This window comes from Bombus fervidus, chromosome 6, assembly GCF_041682495.2.
Source record: "Bombus fervidus isolate BK054 chromosome 6, iyBomFerv1, whole genome shotgun sequence".
In the NCBI taxonomy this organism is placed as follows: domain Eukaryota; kingdom Metazoa; phylum Arthropoda; class Insecta; order Hymenoptera; family Apidae; genus Bombus; species Bombus fervidus.
The window spans coordinates 18,786,465-18,808,196 of NC_091522.1; the positions used below are offsets into that span (position 1 = coordinate 18,786,465).

General features: G+C 35.4%; 2 protein-coding genes across 8 annotated transcripts in view; one reads left to right on the forward strand and one right to left on the reverse strand.

The window, feature by feature from the left end:
• Positions 1 to 11,921, reverse strand: part of Schip1 (Schwannomin interacting protein 1) — a 41,369-nt gene extending 29,448 nt beyond the window's left edge. The window contains exons 1-4 of one of the 7 annotated variants that reach the window (XM_072005287.1): positions 11,362 to 11,508; positions 6,864 to 6,935; positions 3,374 to 3,672; positions 1,835 to 2,172 (exon numbers count right to left, since the gene is read on the reverse strand). In XM_072005287.1, the coding sequence (XP_071861388.1) occupies positions 1,835 to 2,172; positions 3,374 to 3,672; positions 6,864 to 6,935; positions 11,362 to 11,381 (729 nt within the window). In that variant the 5' untranslated portion in view covers positions 11,382 to 11,508. Of the gene's footprint in view, positions 1 to 1,834; positions 2,173 to 3,373; positions 3,673 to 6,863; positions 6,936 to 7,230; positions 7,337 to 11,361; positions 11,509 to 11,609 lie in introns of those variants that run through there. The other 6 variants (XM_072005292.1, XM_072005286.1, XM_072005289.1 and 3 more) reach the window with 6 other exon arrangements.
• An 84-nt stretch (positions 11,922 to 12,005) lies between these two features.
• LOC139988187 (odorant receptor 13a-like) lies at positions 12,006 to 21,487 on the forward strand. Its single transcript, XM_072005299.1, has 9 exons — positions 12,006 to 12,135; positions 16,412 to 16,534; positions 16,854 to 16,971; positions 17,045 to 17,306; positions 17,369 to 17,533; positions 19,700 to 19,790; positions 19,872 to 20,008; positions 20,087 to 20,219; positions 20,297 to 21,487. The coding sequence occupies exons 2-9, from the start codon at positions 16,466 to 16,468 to the stop codon at positions 20,345 to 20,347; spliced, it is 1,026 nt and encodes a 341-aa protein (XP_071861400.1). The 5' UTR covers positions 12,006 to 12,135; positions 16,412 to 16,465; the 3' UTR covers positions 20,348 to 21,487.
• The last annotated feature ends 245 nt before the right edge of the window (positions 21,488 to 21,732 follow it).

Genomic DNA, 21,732 nt, shown 5'->3' on the forward strand with positions numbered 1-21,732 from the left:
TTCAAAGATTCAACATTTTTCCATTATCTCGATCGTAAGGAAAATTTAATCTGCAGAGAAACTATAAACAAGCTCGGAATTGGAAACGAAGGGAATTGGAATATAATTAAGAATTCCTCTGTCGAGCGTATTTTGGACCAGTCTGAAACAAAGGCGGCGTTTAAATGAAAGCTGCATCTAAATTTGAAACGCGTGAACTTGCTTAATCAATATTAGCTGTGACTCTGGTTTTCAACTTTGAGTTTCTTATTCCGTTTAACTAAGCTTACTTGGTTGTTTCTCGATATAATATTATTCGTAGCTTTGTCTAGTCTCTATTTCAAAAATGTTTATTTTACCAACTATCTATTCAAAGAAATATTTTTATAAAATATACCTTTCTGATTAAATAAGCCCGTTCCTAATTAAGAATACGACGAAGCAACAAAACTTTTCCAACTATTCTCTAATTGCAAATATCAATTTCAGCATTTCATTTTTTCCATTGAGAACGTCTTTAACCCTACATTTTCAAATTATTTACAATTTTCGCGTCTATCACAAACACGAATAACAGCATGGTTTAATAACCGAAACATTCCCACATGTTAGAATTGTTTATAAGTGAAATATTTATATATATTTATTTATTTATCTCTTTTGAAAAAAGTGTCAAAAAATTTCGCAAGCGCTGAAAAATATTTTGACACTTACAATTAGTTGTCTTTGACAGAATATAGTTTAATTACGATATTACGTATGAAAGGATCTGAAATTACTTCATTCTATATTATCGTTACTATAGTTATGTATAATGGAATGATCAAATTGTCTTGTAAAAACTAATATGCAATGATAAAATTAGCGTTCGTAGTCAATTGTCCAAGCTCATATCCAGCTTGTTGTTTGGCAAGTTCGTTGTTTTCAGGTGTAAATTATAAATGGAACAACAAGATTCTAATTTCGAGTAATAGTATGTGAAACCGACGGATACATCGACAAATCGCGTATTTAATTTTAACATAACGCCGTCAGTCAAGTATTTCGATAAATACTATAATAAGGATATACGATATATAGTGTTCCCATTCGTGAATTTGCCATTCATTCGTATATTTTACAATTTATATATTATCAACACCATATGCGGATACTTGTATCCGTATTGCAGCTTCGTTAGCGTTTTTCAAAACATGTGGGATACAACTTGTATTCGAAACTTAACTACGATTTTCATAATCGTACTTTTAAGTACAAGAATAGCTCGACACACTCTCACTCTTTTTGTATAAAACACAGAAAGGTTGTTGCACGTACCCTTATCTTCCAACGAGGAGTTTTTTTATATGAACGTTTTTAGTATATGCCAAGTTGTACGAAATTTAATACACTTGAAACTATCCAGTTAGCATGTATGTAAATGTTACGATAAATAAGATTATGTGCAAATATTTTTTGTAGTCGTTGTATACTATATATCTTTTTCAAATTCTATTTATCCAATTTTCGAAAAACAACCAAGTTATGGTAAATTTTATAAATCGATGTTGACTAGATCAACCGACCGAACCTAATCCATGACTACGGTGTTCGATCATTGTCTTTACTTTGAAAATCACATTTTCCCAAGCATTGTATAAATATCAAATAATAATAAAAATAAAGATAATAATTGGAAGTAATTTCGACGATGTGCATCATAAGAAAAAGAAAAAAAGGAAAAATATCGCTCGCTACATTTCACCCTTCTTTGTTCACCTTTATTTACAGTCCTTTAAGCCCTTTAATCAACTTCTTCGATGAGTATTCATTTCCTAAACAACGAACAATCAAAATCCGTAAGCATGTTATTTACCTGTATATTAAACTTTGGTTTCTCATAAAAAATCTTCCTCTCATTCCTTTGACCGCACAAATGATTGATGCTGTCTTCAACGTTGTTGTTGTACTCGTTGTCGTTCTCAGCTGGTCTGGTGTCGATGTCGTTCAACCTTGTATAATCGGCACAGCTCTCGTGTTCATCCTCTGTCAGATCTGTGTCCGATAGAAGAGAAGGCGCCAGATGTTGAAAGCCAGGATAGTTAGGGTTGACGATACCGCGACAACCTGAAGGCAAATTTCCCTCCTCGGACCAGTCAGACCACTCGGACGGTGTCAACTCGTGGGACGAGTCTTCGTGAGAGGAGTTACGCCCTGCGGAATTTCATGCTCGTCGCACATTGCCGGAATACTGAATAATCGTAGCGTGCCACTGACTGACTCATTACAGCTGCCCAGACGCCCGTCACCGGGGATTTCATTGAATCGTTTTATTAAATCACACGTGTTGATCTTAAACATTCTCACATGGTTCGAATCGCTGCTCTGCCAATTGCAGATATACATGTAATGGCTGTTTGTAAACTCTTATACTATTACTAGAATTCCCTATTATCGCGCTATAATAATCAATTAATACTAATTAATTAGTAAATTAGCCGAAAGTTCTAGAAATGTGATTAGCGAATTGGCAATGTAAATGTAAGGAAGATGTAGATGTCAAGACAAAAAGCCTCTTCCTCTTCGATCCTTTCTTGTTTGTGTTAGCTAATTACATACGCGCGCGCACGTTTGTGTGTGTGTGTGTATCTAGCGAGAAGATAAACGTCAGACGATAAATGTCAGAATATGGTTAGAATAAAAGTTCAACTAGAAAATTTAATATGGATGTTACATGATGCGATATTTTGCTGAATTTAAGATATAAAAGATTACTATTAAACTAAAATGTTCCTAAATATTTAACATGTATATCGTCGCCGTAGATCTTAACTGGTTTCCAACTTCATTCCATTTCTAATTCTACATTTCAAAAAAATGTAATTAGTCAATCCACATATGTGAAGAATACAAGTTGATGATAATATGATGATGATAATTCCACTTTATCAATATCGTGTAACAGCCACGCATTAATTAACATTCCAACTTATTTGAACATTTCTATTTTGAAAAGACTTTCAGTCGCGAAGCATTCAGCCAGGATAACGATCGCAGAAAATGAATGAAATTCATCGCTCTATCTCTTTTTTTCGGAATCATAAAAAAATCTGCATTTTCACGGCGCTCATAGTCATCCTCCAACAGAAACTTTTACCTAAATCATCTTTGCTATTCAAATTTCGTCCATTAAATCAAGTCCATTGTGTATCTGTAGAATAATACGACATTAAAGTTTTGCGAGAAAGATGACAGAACGCAATGGATCAACGAGTTATCTACTTGTCATTCTGCAAGGTATATCGTCCGCGTGTCAAAAACATTCCGTTCGTCTTCTACTTTGATCGTTTAGATAGTTATCTAAACTACGCGAATCATTTATAAAATTTTTCTTATTTGAAAAAACAATGATTACCTTCGTAGTCCGCCAAACTCTCCACGGAACTGTTTCTACAGATTCTCGGAATTGTCAGGTTGTTGTTCAAGTTGCTGGTCTCGTTGTTCGAGCTATTGGTTTGCACGTTTTCGCGGGTGATGGCAAACGAGGACCACGTGGTCGTGTCTTCGGCGACGCGAAAATCCTGCGCAACTTCCACAACGAATTCGGTGTTGATTTGGCTCCTGGCGACCGTATCTACGGTCGTCGACGAACTTCCGTTACGATTTCCGATCTCCTCGACGATCGGCTGGATCTGGTCGCTCCTACGTAACTGACTGCGAGCGAGACAGAGAAATAAGTCCAAATGGATCGATACGTTCCGTTAGCCGTGGCCCGTACCATCTATGACGATGCAAATATAGAGGCAGCACACCCATGTAAGACGTCTGCAAGGTGGCACGAGCTACACTCTGCTCTTTCATATCGCTCTAATTTTGCGAATAATCAAATTTGCGATTACGAGCAACTAATTTAGCTTTATCGCGCGATACTTTATTTACTGACTCTCTTGCAACCCAACGCGCGATTATCGTTGCTCTTTCTTCGAACGCGTTTTGTATTTTAATTACATTACAATAATATAATAATAGAATAATTAAAATATTTTTGATAAAACTTGACAAAAGCTTACACTGATCACTTGATCAATCGATATTATTTTACCAAACAACAGATTAATTGTTATCGCTTGACGTAAGCGGTGGCCGGCTTAAAGAAACTAACGTGCGCGAGCGCGCGCGTGTGTACATGTATTGTAAAATAAACAAAAGATAAGTGCTAGATTTGAGTTGGATTTAAACAGGATACATAGGTAGTGGTATTGACAGATTTATACGAATATCGTGAAAATAAAGCGGAATCGCCGGTTATACGTTTAAAACATGCCAACATGTTTAACATGTCAAGTCTTTTTAACGTGTCGAAAAATCATTGAAATCAGAGATGAAGTAACTTTTTTGCAGTTTCATTTATACGTGTGTATATTGTACATATATATATATATATAGAGCGTCCCGTTTGGAAGTACGCGCGCAATTATTTACCAATTATTTGTAGCTCGTTTCAAAAATCGTTTAAAATAAAACTTACTGTTAACTAACTGTTGATTTCTATAATTAAATATTACATATACCTTAAACGGATATTGATTAAAACTTACTGAACTTTTATTTTCTCACTTCGTTTAAAAAATTGTGCGAATTACTTATTCTCAAAGTATACGAAAAAAACTGTTTATACTTCCTGGAAACGACGTATGTAGTGTATTTTCACTTCCTTTCGGCATTTAATTTTCTTTTTACCCACTACTTTGTATTTCTTTCTTTTTTATTTTATCGACACCGCTGTCAATTTCCCTATATAGAGAAATCAACAAATTTTGTTCAAAAATCAATCAAATATTAATTTTCAATTCTATTTCAACTTACTTTCTTAATAATGTCAGAAATTAACCAACAACATTCATCTTTCTTCCGTCTTTTATTAAGAGGAATTCAACATTTCTATGAAAGAGATTAATTCATTGATCGGAGAAAGTATCGAGAAATATGTATCTGTAATAGTTGAAGTATAATATACCAATACCAGTGCAAAAGAACGAATTTTTTCTATGAAATCAAACGGTCGATTAGGTGGTCGTTAAATTGAGTTTCGAACGTTAGGCAACGCAGAAGGGCATCGTTCAAGCTAGCTTCCGACGAATCTTTGAATCAACCGAGGAGTTAATGTGCAATTTCATTGCCATGGGATCATAAAGACAGAGAGAGAGATAGATAGATAGATAGAGAGAGAGAGAGAGAGAGAGAGAGAGCGATAGATGTATGCAATGGTTCGAACATTCGTCGTTAGAACACGGAAAGACTATTTTCTGTCCGGTGGTGTCGCGTGTGTTATAGAAAATAATGTCTCGCATAATCTCGTGCACACGGTGGCAACGTTTTCGAATATTAAAAAGTATAACGTAACTCCATCTAATAAAGGTAACACACTATACTAAAGAAAAGAAAATTACTATTAATTTCGTACGATCTTTACGTCTAAGGATATTTACAGGAGAGAATTATAAAAATCACTGAACGACCAAAAGAAACTTAGAAATTCGCTAACAAGATACGTGTAACTGTAAGACTATTTTCTCAAAAAAACTCATGTCTTGTAGCCGGGAGGGGTATGTGGGTGGGTGGGTGGGGGGAGGTGAAGGGTCACAAAACACATGCGGCACAATCATTTATTGTGGTCTGTATGTATAGTATATGCGTGTGAATGCGCGTGCGCGTGCGCGTGCGTGTATGTGTATATGTGTTTGATGCATTTGGAAAAGGTTGAAATATTTATAAATGACAACATCGATAAATTAGAATCTAAACGAGGTACATAATTGCTTTAATCTCGTTCTACTTTCTCATCGACATCGTAAGAAGCACGAATATTTGGAATGCGTGAATAAAACGGAGATAACAAGAGAGAAATAATAAGAATGAATACAAATGAGTATATGTATATTATATGTATACGGTAAACTCTATGAAAAGGGAACCGTTTAGAGTCAACACTAACCTTATGGTTTTTCCTTTTCAGTTAAATGCCTTGGCATTGCTAATAATAAGGCACGGAATAAATATTCTACGATTTAGACTAGTTAAGTAACATTTAAAGCTACTCGTTGCTAGATCAGTGAAAGCTACGCCGTTAAGCTGTGAGCTAATTACTAATTCTACAAAGAATTATCAGCTACTCTACTTAACGATAATAAAGAAAAAGGATGCAGTATTAAGTGAAACGTGATTAATCGATATTGAAATAAATATTGCACTCAAGTTCATGACGATGCTATTCATGTGAATCTCTTAATGTTTCATTTCACTCTCGTAATAATATTCATCGAATAAGAAAAATGCAAAATAATTAATTTCATGGGAATTATCACAGCGATGATTAAACGATGCTAAATGACCATTTCAAATTAAGCGCAACAACGTTAAAAATGTTGACGCAACAAAATTAAAACCAACCTGAAACGTAATATCGAACGCCCCTTAAATTTTTCACTTACAACAAACTTCGTATATTTGATCGAACGAATAAAAATATAGTCAACCTAAAAAAAAACCGATAAGAAAGATAATAAAACACAAATTTTGATCCAGTTTGCGAGGAAAAGATGGCAAGGAAGCCTTATTATTCGTTTAGAAATTTCCAATTAGAACGACTGAAAGAAAACTCTTTGTCGTACGAAATACTGTTTCTGTTCACGGAAACCTTTAATCCTTTTTTGTTTAACCTTTTTTGGGAAAAAGCTCGTTTCGAACGAAAGCGACAACGATCACGATCACGATCACGATCACGATTACAACGAGGATCACGATGACGACCACGAAACGAAATTGTGCGATTACGGAACAATGAAGACGGATCACGAACATCGACTAACCCGGTTTTGACTCAACGAATTTGCAGTTGCACTTACTTGTTGTTCAATCCTCCAGGATGCAGCGGTATCGAGACGACAGCCTCCTTGAGCCGCATATCGAATCCTCGTCTGAAAATACAGTTCCAAGAGAGACTGGTTGGTTAATCAGGTGGATTGAAAGAATTCTTTCTGCTTTTGCACGATAAAACACGATAAAACACGATAAAACACACACACGCACGCACGCGTGCACGCACGCACGCACATGGCCGCGATATCCATCAATCCCACGGAATCATTTCATTTCACTGTCGGAGCGAAAGAAGAAAAACGCTGGATCGAACCTATCGTAAAATGACCAATAACTCTTCTCTTTCCTCTCTACCAGCCCGAGGGTTCTAAGGAAAAGAGGAATGGGACTTACCGACCGCCATGTTGAAGTCGTGCGCAAGGGTGCTCGCGTTTCCCGTGGTTTATCGACTCGCAACCAACACCCTCGTTTCCTCTCCTTTCACTCTCCTACCACTCTCGTCCCTATTCTACCTTGTCTCTTTTTCGCCCACTCTATCCCCTACCTTCTTCCTTCTGCTCCGTCTTTCTCTCCCTCGTTCTATCTCTCTCTCCCTCTCTCCTTCCCTCTCTCACCCTCGTCATTCTCGCTCGCTCTCTCTCACTCTCTCTCTCTCTCTCTCTCTCTCTCTCTTCCTCCTCACTCTCTGTCTCTTTCTCTTTCTCTTTCTGTGCTTCCTCTTCCTATGCAACATGTACTTTAAACGATTCTTTATCATTTTCATCGTCATTTTTCTTCACCGTTCCGATTTCTCGACTAGTTACAAGTTGCTGTTTTTTTCCCGAAGTTTAACTAGTATTGCAGACATTTGTATTACACGAGGATATCCTTTATATTTGGTTAGGTTGTACTTTCGAAAGGAATATTTTTGAAAGGTTTGGCAGTCATAGTGGGAAACGTTTAATCGATCGTTGCTTCCATCACGCTTTCGGCTCGAGAGATGCATTTGCGCGGGTTTCTCTGGGAATCTGATTTCAATCGCATGGTTTTAAAATATGGTGTTTAAAAGCGAATGGTTTTGGTATAATTAAAAAGAAACACTGATATCCTTGAGTTTACATTTACCGACTATACGTATTTCTAATACATATGTACATATGTATTATATCGCAGTAAAAACAATTTTCATAATTTTTCAAAAAACGTCTTCTCCTTATTAGCAATAAATATCGGATATCTCGGTTGAAGCAGCAGTAAAATAAACAGAAAGAGTACTATACTATATTATAAATTTTTATTTCAATTATTTTCTATTCCTTTTATTTAATCCTAAAGACCTTTAATATTTACATTGATAGAAGATTTGAAAAGGTTTACATACGAATGAATACATATAAACAACATAAATAAATAAAAGATTTACATATTTTGTTCGCTTATATTAAATAAATCTTGCTTTTCTACGATATTCCACGATCTCGTCAATGTATACCAAGCGATTTTGCTCTTTGCAGTGTTTATCGTTTGTAAAAGGCCCGTAACCAACAATGGATTACCTTACGCAAGTATGTTTGGGTTTCACTAGCCTTGTGTTTTATTTCTGTTATTCCTAGACGCCTACTTATTTCTTATAGCTTCTGTTTTCTCATCCGTTTACCTCAATTCTCAAAGCACTTCAAAGTTATAATTCAAATAATCTATATTACATAGTGTAATAGTGTAACAATTATTGGTTTTATGTAAGGCTCGGATGTTTGTTGGATAACGAGAAGAAAATAGAGTTCACGATGAAAGAGAATGAGAGCTGCATATTGCGTATGCACTGTGAACTATGAACCACCGGACTATTTTTCCGAGCAAAAAAATATTCGTATACCTTCCTCTCCCCTCTCTACTATCCCTATCTCGTTTTCTCCTGCAAGCCCTTTAACTTTTAACTGTCTCCGCCTGGGTATTGCGTGCTATACATTATGTACATCATAGATACAGGAACGCATCGATCGACCGTGTCCTTTCTACCCTTCCTGGTAGTGAGTTTCGCTTAAGGCCACGTGCTGCAATCGTGGCATGGATATTAGAGAAGTGTTCGTTCAACAGCTGGAACGATTGGATAAGCACGTGAAAAAGGCGGCGCACGATAAACCGCAAGATTTTTGAACGAGAATGAAACAATTTGTCTGCTTATAATATAACAAGCTTGCTTCGTTTGAGTAATTGACGAGGATTTTGAATATAATGCAAGCCTTTCGTATACTATAGAACAACGTTTAGACGTTGTTCCACTGATAGCAGAAGGAGGAAGGCGGATAAAGGGATTGGATCGATGGTGAAATATACAGGGATGATAAAAATTGTTGTTTCATTCCTTTAATCCGCGGTTAGATTATTTGTAGCTTAACGAATCTAATGGCGTGTAAAGTTATTTGGTTAAACAAACAAATTGTCGTTTCTCCTATTTATTTTAACATCGTTTGTTAGGAGCAAAATTAGCGTTTGGAAATGGATTTGAAGCAAGCACCAAAAATAATAATTCTCTATTTTCTACATTTTCGTGAAAACAGTTGTTGAGAAAAGGTTGATTTTTGTTTAAATGGAAACTGTTGATCATTAAATCTTGAAGAGATTTATCCAAAAAATTGATCGATTAAAAAATATCAATTTTTAATCGTTTCAATTACGAATACTATACCAAACGAACAAAACCTTTTTGAACAAATGTATGAACAAATTCTTTTTCTATCATTTATTTCCGATTAATTTATTCACATACGTAGAATCGCCACCTTACCGACTAAGCCATAATTATCGAGATAATTCAAAAAATAAAAGAATATATAGCTACACTTTTGATATTGCAAAGTATAAAAGATTTATCATATTCTATATACATATATATTTTCATAACATCGAGTAACGTTATATCCTTTTTGGTATTGTAAATCAAAAAATACCTGATACAATGTAATGTTTATAATGTGTTTTTTTTAAATATTTTTCTCAAAAATCAAACACTTTAATGCGGTAAGGATGATGTTGCTCGCTCCAAGTTTCATACTATAATACATATATGATACCAGACTTCGCGGTACCATCGTATCGTATAACATACGACACACTTCTGGCTATAGCCTTCTATTCTTTCGTTGAACCACCGCGGAGATTGATAACGATTTCATTTAAATATCAATATTTGCATCTACACTATATCGATGTAGAAGCATGTGGCAAAGCGAGGAGGAGAGGCTTTACGAAATCGGAATTTACGTAATCGGACGTTCGATCAAAGAGCCGAGAACACTCATTGCCAACATACCATCTTGACTTTCCATTTTTATTGTTCCTATTTATTGGGCTTAGAGAACTCTACACCTACTTTACAACATTCGGCTGTCATACATTGACATTGGCCATTGAATGATTAAACTTACAAGTACATCTTTCGTTTCTTTCTACGATATTTTCATTATCCGATTAATATTTTCCCACTAACAGTTTGCAATGTAGCGCAAAGTCTTTTTCTCAACTTCTTTTCTAGATGACTCATCTATCCTGGTTTGTCTTCTTCGTTAGTCAACTTTTATTTTTCTCGTCACTACCTCGTGTAGTCGTAGATGCCTTTATCTCGGACGAGCCCGTATATATACGTAGAATGGGGTTTTCAAAGACGAACCAGAGATACTGGCTTCTAAGCTTAGATAAAATAATTTATAAATTAAAAAACAAGAAAAAGAAAAGAATTATTAGACCGAAAGTAGGGCAATACAAGTGTTGTCCTCGCGTGTAATAACTATATGTATAACCGTCTTCGTTTTGTTTTCATCAATTGTGCGCCGTTTTTTCTTTGCTTCTCACATATCCATGCATGCACATTCATACACATATCGTTCTGGTTTACATGCATTCATATTCATACATTGCACCATATTCTTATACGTCTGTAAACTGTACGTACGTCAAGCAATTGCAAAAAAACATATTCGAATATTTAGAATTCAATTTTTCCAAATTACATACTATGTTGACATTATCTTGCTGAAAAGTTAAACGAGCAAAATTGTAATGCTCCTTTTGTAGAAACCTCTGCTTTTATGGCTGTATTCAGAAAAGCAACTAGTAATTATCAGAATTATCTGTAGTTTTAACAAAAATATCGCAGTCCCTTAAATTATCAATGCAATAAGTAAACTGTTAAACCAAAATAAAAATTCTACACGGGCACTATTTATAAATATCCACGAGAAAAAGACATTAGTACTTACTTTCTGTAATCGTGAATATTATTCAATTAATTACTGATATAATAAATATTCTTTATATAATAGGATAAACTACAAGCAAATTCAATATTTTCCGCGTAAGCGTGAGTTCATTTAATCGTCTTAACTTAAAAACATAAACATTAACTATCCATCTGGCAATCCAACAATTCCTAAACACTTGTAATCTAAAATTATCTCACATAATCTAAATTATCTCTTGTTATCGCTTCTACATATCGTAAGTATCTCGCATTTAGTTAGATCGGACATGCAACGAACGACTCACTCGTCTCTCGTACGTTGCATAGTTCCCAACCGACCGAAAATCCTTTCGTAAAATCCACCTTTTAGAAATTCCACCGAGCTTTCCTTTCCCGAACAGTAGCACGAGAACGCGTCTTTCAGCGTCCTTGCGTCACGCGACTCGCCTTTCCTCCATATTGTCACGTACGGCTCTGTGTGGACTCCATGGTTACCCAGTTCACATGTATACGAGCATTCTGAACGTGTCATATTAAACCTATTTTTACTTACATACCTTTTCACTAGTAATCAGCAGTTATTCCTTAGCGTTTCCTAGTTACGATCAAACCGAGTCCCCTTAGCTTTCACGATGTCCTCGATGATAATGTCGCTGCCCTCGCATTCCACGATCGAGTCCACCAGAATCACGATAGAAGAGACGCGGGTGTTATCATAAAATTATTGTTTCTTTTGCGGATAATTCTGAAGCGAAAATGCCGATTTCAAGTCCTGTTCTTCGTCGTTTCCACTGTACGTCCACTGAGAGCCACGCAACGATTACGCAAAATATTTTTGATGCACGCGCGAACAACGAAAGGAAACTGTGAGAAACGGTGTTGGCGTTCGATTTCTCTCTCCCTCTCTGCTGCTCGTCGCCTCATTCTCAACCCCCGATCAGAGTAGTGCATGCGCGTGGGCGACGTCGGGGTTGCTGACGCCACCGTTCGAAGTGAACGAGAGTTTGTTTTCAAGTAGCTCGATATCGAACAAGACAAACTTCTTCGTTCATGCATTTTACCGTTAGTAGTACCAAAAGGTAGGATAAACTGTGTATTAACACAGTTTTACGTCAATCGTGTAAAAGTATACCTACATACAATTAGAAACCTCCTAACTCGTGAACAAGAGAATTATAGTTAACCACAGTTCTGATTGGGGGAATAGGAACTAATAACTCTTTTACAAACAGGTTGTTTACAAATAAAATAATACCTGCAAAATGTGGTTACGTATTTATATTCGTGCGAATCGTGTTTGAAATCGTATAGCATTATAGAGTTTTCGTATTAAATCTTATAGAAACACACAAGATTATAAATATATAAGGTGTGTATGTGTGTATGTATGTATGTATGTATTTATGTATTTATGTATGTATGTAGTGGCGAAATGTTGAGTGCTGTGAGAGTTATGGGGAGTACAGCAGAGCAAAGTACACCGGACAACCTATAGTGGTGCTTCGTACTAAAGCTGCAATATGGCCGCGATCAAGTTGTCTCGTGCGGTTTCACGGAGTCTCGTATTCGTAATATCTATACATATCAGTGGTCGAATATCGTGCATGACCGCGATAACTTGTGGCTGCAACCTACAACACGGCCTCTCGTCTTCAACCAGAGAGGAATTAAGAATGCTCGCTATATGTTGCTCACGCTCATTGTTCTGGTTGTTTCCCGACTAGTACTGCCTCCCCCTCCCCCCTCAACCCTCATCAGCCAAATGCTGGAAGCAACTTCACGCTCACATATCCAAGAACCTATTTAATTTCATCGTTGACTAATAAATACTCGTCTGCGGTTTCACGCTGCTAGAACCTATATGTAATTGTACGGTCCTACAGAAAAGTTCATACGTGCTTTTCTATCCGAGATAGGCAAGTATAAAAGTAACAAAATCGCGCAATAATCAAACTACGTTGCCTGAAAAGGAGAAATTAATTGTATACTATATTTACTTTTAGAGAAGAAACGAAAACCTCTCCTTTCGAACGGTAATGAATCAAGAGAGTGATGCAACAATTTTAATATATTCTCAATACACAAAAGTTTTTCTTAGGTTTAATATGAAATTTAATTTCTTCGCGATTATGTTTTAGTTATAAGAAAACCTAGATTTCATTTTAATAGTAGTTTTACTAGTTGACGGACAGTAAATAAATATTTCTGACGCGACATATCTGTTTTACATGGCCATTCGTTTACAGTAACGATAAAAGCAGAAGAACAAATTAACCGTAGATAAGAATCGACGTAACGATAGATTTCTGATCCACAACATCTATCCATCTTACTTTCATCATTGACCTAATAATTAATTTATTAATTCTATGAATTTTGATCCAAAATTTAAAATTAGTAAGATTGTACATATCAAGATTGGTAATCTATCACAGAGGTGTTTAATTGATTGTCCACGAGCAACATCTGTCCTTCCGAGGTGTTCCCGAGGTATCCAGCGACTGTCTTTTTGTTTATATATTGAACATTAAAGCAACGGCACGAGACACAAAAAATAAGAAACGAAAAAAGAGAGAAAAGAAAAGGACATTGTGCTAGTGCATTGTTGTGTATCGCGTTCCTATTCGTCTATATCGTCTTTGTGACGTAAACGCCTAATGTTACGTCCTAACAGCTAGGATCCGCTTACAATAGTGTGCTTGCATTGTTAAATGACTCCTGGTAGTGTAAATTTTAAGAATGTTATATATCGTCGCAGCTCCTTTCATATTATTTAGAATTAATTATCGGGAATCACGTTATTGGCCTCATTTTGTTGCTTGGATACAAGTTAACAGGTGCAACATATTTACGATAACTCCTGCCCATAGGTTCATTGGTGAAGCATACCTGATTAAATCTTTCAACCATTTTTGGGGATTTCCGTGAGCCTAAATCTTGACATTTCGTTGATCGGGGATGGTTGCTTTCGTCCGTAACAAAACAAACGTTGCCAAAAGCGTGGTTAGCATTGCAATATATTTAGCGTTCAGCGTGAAAAATTTCGTCGAGCAGCATAATCATTCGGTTGGAGTGCTTGAACGTGGCAAATTTTATCATTATTTTTCGCACTGTCATACGATTGATTGACACTTGACAAGCTATTCTGCGTAACCCCATTAGTGGAAAAGCACGAGCAACGCGATAATTTACCATCAATGGATGCGGCATCCGCCTGTTCGGTGATGCGATCGGACGCGTTACAATGTTAATTCTTGATTATCAAATTGTTGATATAATCGTTGAAAATCACGTTACCTAGAAATTATCTCTGCACGTAGTGGTCTTCCATTATTCCCCACTGGATTCCGACATATTTCACGAGCTAATTTGTAACTCCCTGCTGTTTCGTGCGTTATTAATTAACGCGCTATTTATAATACTTTCTCATTGTAAACGTGAACACAGTCATGTGAACAGTCAGTTTAATAATTACTGAAACTTTGACATCACTTTTCAGGAGAACGATTGAGTTGCAGTCTGTGATTCATGTTACGAAGTTGGTTTTCGCAACGAGTAGAATATGAGGCAAGCAAAAAAGTCTGACCTTCTGACCTTGACTTTCAAGGACAATTTTGACAAGACTTTTTTTTAGTCAAATATTCACCGAATCGAAAACATAGAATCACGCTGCGATGATCATTACCAACAATATTTATATATCCTGTACAAATGAGCTAATAAATTTCGCGTTGACCTTACCAAGTTGATAATGTTGATTCCGACAGATACTTTAATCCTGTAACGATGCACTGTTACGTGACAATTCATCGTGATCCTTGCATATGGTGTTCTTGTTACACCTTAACTGTTTTGTTTGTAGTCACAACATAAATTATTACATTTATCGATATATTTCAGATTGTATAATAGCTAAATTCTATTACAAAATTTTGACAATTTTTACATACTTATCTAATTTAATTGGAAACATTACATCGTTTAAACAGTGGATTTCCTTTTCACTATCACAAACACGCAGTGCAAATTTATAGTCAAACAGTTGTGCTTTAAGATGATTTGGCATGGAATATATCAATTTTATCGAACCATAGACGAAACAATAATAAAATTTTATCGTGTACTTTTGTAATTTCATCTTATATCATTACAGACTTTTGTTTTAATAGAATCAATCTAGCTATATGTAATTATAAAAATTAATTCGTTTCTCTCCTATTCAATTACCTCGGCTGTAAGTAGAACGAAGATCGGGATTAAAACAACACTTTGCCTTGATAGTTTCGGCAGAGTACTCTGAAATGGCCATACTCCTACGAATGACAAAAGACGCTTGTTCAATCGAAAGGCAGGCTGCTCGAAGAAATCCATACCGATTATCATCGCATTTCATTCATTGCTCCGACTTACATACAACGTATGTCGTAGACTAGTGTAAAAACGAATCGATAAAACTTGCACGAAGGTAATTGACGATAATTTGCTTGTTAAATCATTAACGGGCCAGTTAATTATTTAAATAGCCGAAACAGATCATCGTTCCGTATTCATTAAATGCGAGAGACAAGATTTTTCACGTCTACCTATCCCACAAGGTTCCCTCCAGTTTCTATTCCTTTCATGTCAGATATATTCGCAAAATGATAGCTAATTAAAGAAGATTATTGCTTCATCGTCCCTTCTTTCTTTCTTTCTTTTCGTCATTATACGGAGAACATTGTACTTAATAAGCGAAACGACCGACTGCTATCATATTAAATGAGTCGCTGAAAGCAACCTATAGGAAAATGATTGCCTGCAGTAGAACGATTTTCATTTTAGAATGAAATAAACCCTTCGTGCGGACGGTGTTTTTAATCTTCTTGATAGCTTGATAGTATAAAGCTAACGGTGTGATGTGTGAATTAATTTTATTTCTATACGATTTTTTGATTGGAATATGTAGCATTCGTTTCATACAATATATTTCCTTCTTTTTTCTTTACGTCACAATAAACGTTGTGCAATTGTAATTATAAACAAGCGGAGAGGTTATTGGAGGTCATCTAATTAAGATTGTTCTTTTTGAAGTACAGTAATTCCCGAATAAGTGATCATAAAACGAATTTATTAATGATCATTTAACTAAGTTAAGATACATGGATCTTGTACGATCGGTGAATAACAGTTCAAAGAGATAATTTCAAGCGTTTAGTGAATTTTATTTATACTCGTATGTTAATGAGAATTTACATTATTTATAGAATAATGCAATAAATTTGGCATGGAATAGAATTTTGTAACTCTTCTCAAATAATCAAACACTTTTATTTATTTATTTTTGTAATTTTATATCGTATATATGGATCTTTTCAGATTAGAGGATTGTCCAATGCATGGAGAGTCAACTACGGTTTAGCCATCGAATGCATGCCACCGATCATAGCACTCTTCCTTTCTATGTCGATGTATCTCAACGCAATTTTTAACACAAAAAAGGTACTACATCTAGCTATTTCGTTTAGCAAAGAAATATTTAAAAGAAATATATATATATATATATATATATATATTAAGGATTGAGCGCGATTTGTTAATTTAATTAACGGGTTCTATTTCAATCGTTGCATAGGGAATAATTTTCACAAGGTGAAAGCAACTTGTTTCTCGTTGCAATTAAAATTTACACACGACGATGAAAACATGAAGAAAACTTTCGAAAATATATTTGCGTATTCCTACACACTGAAGAATCTAGAACAAACTTTTCTTTCTTTATTTTCATTAAATGATGTTTCTCCTATTCTTCTTTCAACAGATGAGGGATGTACTGTTATTCATTAAAAATAACCATAATTACTATGCGAATCGTCCAGAAAAGCTGATTCTTCGATATTATGACGTACAAGGAAGAAAAATTACACTTTATTATGCCTGTAAGTGTCTGAGATCTCGAACTTTTTTCAGAGTTATTTAAAAGGGTAAAAAGTTTTCTTATTCCCATCTTAGTATACGTTTACACAACAGTGGTGGCTTACATAACGATACCAGCAATATCGCTGCTAATTGATGTCATTGTACCCTCGAATCATTCAGAAGAGAAAAGCTTTCCAATTGAACTCGATTATGGCGTGGACACACAAGAATATTTTTATTATCTATTCATACATTCATACATGACAATAGCCATGATTGCCAATTTAATTGCTTCTTGTGATACTACATACATGCTATACGCCCAACATGGCTGTGCTTTGTTCGCAATTGTGAGGTAAAGTTTACATATATCTCTATTATGTTTAAAATTCTGATGTGAAAAAGAAATTTTTCTAGTTACGAATTGAGAACTGTGCACATTTTGGATGCGAGTAGTTTGATAAATTTAAAGGATCATCGTTTATTCGAGAACTACAAAAATACCGGATTATTGCCGGAAGAAGAGAAGAAAATTTGCGCGAAACTGTTTCTTTGTATAAAAGAATATCAAAATGCAATAAGGTCGGTAGGTTTAGGTAGTGTACGGTAGGATGGACTTGGATTCTCCCGTTATCAAAGTTTTTTGAGATACTCCTTGTGCTATTGGATGAAAAAGTGATTTCTACAAAATTTTAAATCGACCAGGCGACGGGAGATGGTGCCATATCGATTTTGCAAAAATTTTTTTATTTTTGTGACCAGTTTCTCTACATCGTAGTATATATAGTAAGTATACATGTTCGTCTTATCGTTGAATGTGTCTTCTTAGGCTCTGTAACAATATTTATTATTATTATTTGTTTGTACTTTAGACTCAAAGCCTAATACAACGAGGGGTTGTTGCATTCTTATTCCTAGTTTCTACACTGTATCAGATTTTTACATCGAATTCTTAATTCCTATATTATATTGCTATTTTATTATACTACTTTAACTCTCTCTCTCTCTCTTAGTAATTAATATGTAATATCTAGTATAGCGTATACGATACAATGATATATACATACAGTATGTATATACAACTATATTTATATTTATGTCTGTATATAAAAGTATCTTTTCTCATATATTAAGTTTTATTACAGATCCAAGTGCGGTCTTCTCATCTTTATCGTTGGTTACACGTAATTGAAAATGTTTTTTGCCTCTTCTCTGTTCTCGATGCTTAGTACCTGTTGGAAGTATTTTCTCTCTTCTCTCTGTATATCATATCGTTGATATTGGGGACATATCGAGATACGTTATATCTCTGCCATACCGCGGAACTCAGGTATTTGACAGTAATTGACAGCCGCAGTGTAGAATGCCAGAGCCAACGGACGAGCCCCGGGCGAATAGGAAAAGGACGATCTCCTCGGCGATATCGATCAGTTATTCGAGGACAGGGAGTCACTTGTGATTCTGAGACCTGATAGAAAACGCGGTCGCGTTCCGCTCTTGTACTACATAATAGTCGTGTAAATGATAATTCATTGTAGAAGCGAATTCGTCACGTGTTAAACCAAGCGTAAATAAAGTGAGTTGTGCCACGATCAAATAGCGATATGTTTCAAATTTCAAGGTTTCTTCCCTTCTCATGTTACAAAGCTGGCACACTTGCGCGTCGTTTATTTTTATTTTTTTTTCCCTTTCCCTCCTGATACTATACTACATTCATGCCACCCAGTTAAACATATTTGAACAATTGTCCTAATCCTGTAAATTATTGATAATACAAGGCCTAAGTGTTCTTCCCCGTTTGAATTTGTTAAATTCTTTATACATATATATATATATATATATATATTTATATATCGGACAGTATCTCGAGGCCAAAGCTTTATCTCTATCAACTAGGCATGTTTTGATTTCAATTTATATCGGCTATTCGATACCTCCTTCTCTGATTCTTCTGGCTCTAATATTCCGCTTCCTTGTAGTTCTATTAGTTTTTCGTCTAATATCGTGTACCAGTTGTACTTCCTGAAATTGCGTGAAACTGTAGAAAAGCTAAGTACCCTTTGATTTCAATGATTTTTGAATATGTACATACAAAGGTTGAACTCGCTTAGCTTTCGTGATATTGGAGAAAAGGCGCCGGTACCGCTACACCGGTATTTCTGCCTACCGCAGTTATACCCCTGTCGCAACGAAAAGAGTCGGTATTAGTTACCGACTGCCAGCCGCTTATCTTCTGTTTATTCACGAAGATCGGGCGAGCTTAACGACCACGTGCAGAACGTGCATATGCAAGACTGTAAGAAACGGCTATTATAATTCATTTAAAAATGAATATCATCAATGTATTCTGTTTTAGGCTAGTTGTTTCCTTAATCTGGCCGCCGCGAGACTGTCGGCAACGCTTGCGTAAAAAGATAAAAAAAAAAAAAAAAAAAAAAAAAGGATAAATTCAACGATATATCGGAGACACGTGAGACATATGTACCGACTTACGATGTACCGCAACGCGTAGATACCAGTCACAAAAACAAACAAATTTTCAAAATCAACGTGACACGATTTGCCGTTCGATTCTAAATTTTTCATAGATTACATATTCATCTAGTAGTACTATTCTAAGGGGTGTCTTGAAAAAAAGAACTAAAAATTAATTCTTGACAAATAAGTTGAGTAAGGTCCATCCTAGTGTACAGTCATACTGTTTGTTTCTTTCACGCCACACCGACAGATGGATTTTATTTTTCTTAGATACTGTAATCTTGTCGAATCATTGTTCGCCAAATCCATATTCGTTCAATTGTTCTTTAACGTTGTCTGCCTTAGCATTGCAGGAGTCGAAGCGAGTATTTGTATAACATTATATAATTAAATTAGAATATTCTTCTTTGATTCAAATCTATAAATGCTTCACTATTTTTAGACTGTAATGAAACTAGGCAATGCAGCCGATACGATACGATTTGGATCATTTACATTCGCGCAAGCTGCTCACATATTCGTCCTCTGCCTTCCTGGGCAAAGATTATTGAATCACAGCGAAGAGGTGTACAACGCGGCGTAAGAATATCTCCTTTACTTTTCTGAAACGTTTGCACTCTTATATTTCAGGCGTTAATTGATAATTAATTCATCTAGATGCGAGACTATGTGGTATATATTTCCTAAAAAGTGTCATAATTTATATAAATTTTTACTCGCAAGGACTTTAGTATTTAGCAAAATCACAGCTTTCAAAGTAGCGACCATGTCAATGGAAACTTTTCTCGCGGTAAATACTTTCTATCGCGACACATTTTATACGATGGTAAGATTATACCATAATTTTATTGTAACACATACTTTCAGATTATTCAAACAGCAATGAGTTATTTTACCGTGTTGCTTTCAACTACATGAAATTTTAATGAAATTAAAAAGCAATATATTTTAGTTGCACATTTAATAAAGATTGTAGGGGTTTGATAGAAAAGAGATCGCTTTCATTTTATTCCTGCGATAAATATAAGGATACGTTTTAAAAAACTCAGGGTAACAACTCGCATGTTTAGCAACACCAGTATTAGAAATAGAAAGTAACTAGGCATGTACAAAACAAGTATTTTAAGTATTAAAGTAAACGCACTATATGATGCACGCACATTGAAATTTGCACTTTATCTTGACTTTGATCTCCTTCTTGGTTTTTCCTTTTTCCTCGTTGCGTTGCGGTGATTGAATTTTTGAATGCAAAAATTCGGTAAGTACAAGTAAGTGTATATGCGCGTTTTGTTCCTCTCGAGATACATACATATATGTAGTGACGGTTAGTGGATTTCACAGCATACTGCATGCTACGTGTACATCATGTAATCATAAACAATCTCGAATTATTAAATCGGCTTAACGATTTTTTTTTTTCGTCTTTGAACATGTCAATAACCCTAGGCATTGCCTATGGGACAGCTTTTCCTCCCTTGTTTGTTCAAGCTATAATCAAATCAGGAGTAGTTGATCCCAGTATTTTAACTTGAATCTTTTCTCTAAAAGTTTGCATAGAAAACGGTTGTCTCAACGAAGAATCCACGAAATCCATTTTAAGAATTCATTTTAAGATCGTTTTAAAAAGAAGATTCGGGCAAAACTGTAGAAATACTGACTAGGCTTCGATTTCGATGATATTTCAACATGTTGTAGAAATCAATATTTCAATCAATCAATTTTCCCTATACACATAAGGATGGAACTCGCATAAATTTCGTCGAGAAATATTCGCGAAAAGTTACCAGTATCACCGCAGTGAATTCTACTTACAATTGAGTAACATCTGTGGCAGCGTATGCATTAGTTTAGTTGAACTAAACTAAGTAAGACGATACTAAAATTATATGCAAGACAGAGAAGTAAGACGACATCGACGCAATAGCGTCGTAACAAAGGCAATACGTCGATTGAATCTTTTATACGATATTAAATTTATTCGAAAGTATTAGAATAGTTTATTGGACAAAATGATCGATCCGAACTCTACGTAGTTCATGACGATGAGTTTTTCGTTGGTCGGAGCTGTGTAAGATATTTTTTGTATATGGAATTTTAACGCAAAGAAAGGTACGTTGATCGCAAATTGTGGTAAATACAACACAAAGGGTAATTCTAATTATCTCATGTCTAGTTATAGGTTGTCGTTATCGGTTTCCTTTCCTTCGTATAAATTGACCTACGAGCATGGATGGACGATGCATCTGGAGAAATGGACTGTGACGAATAACAACGAGCAGCAAGAGGATTAAGAAGAGGAAGAA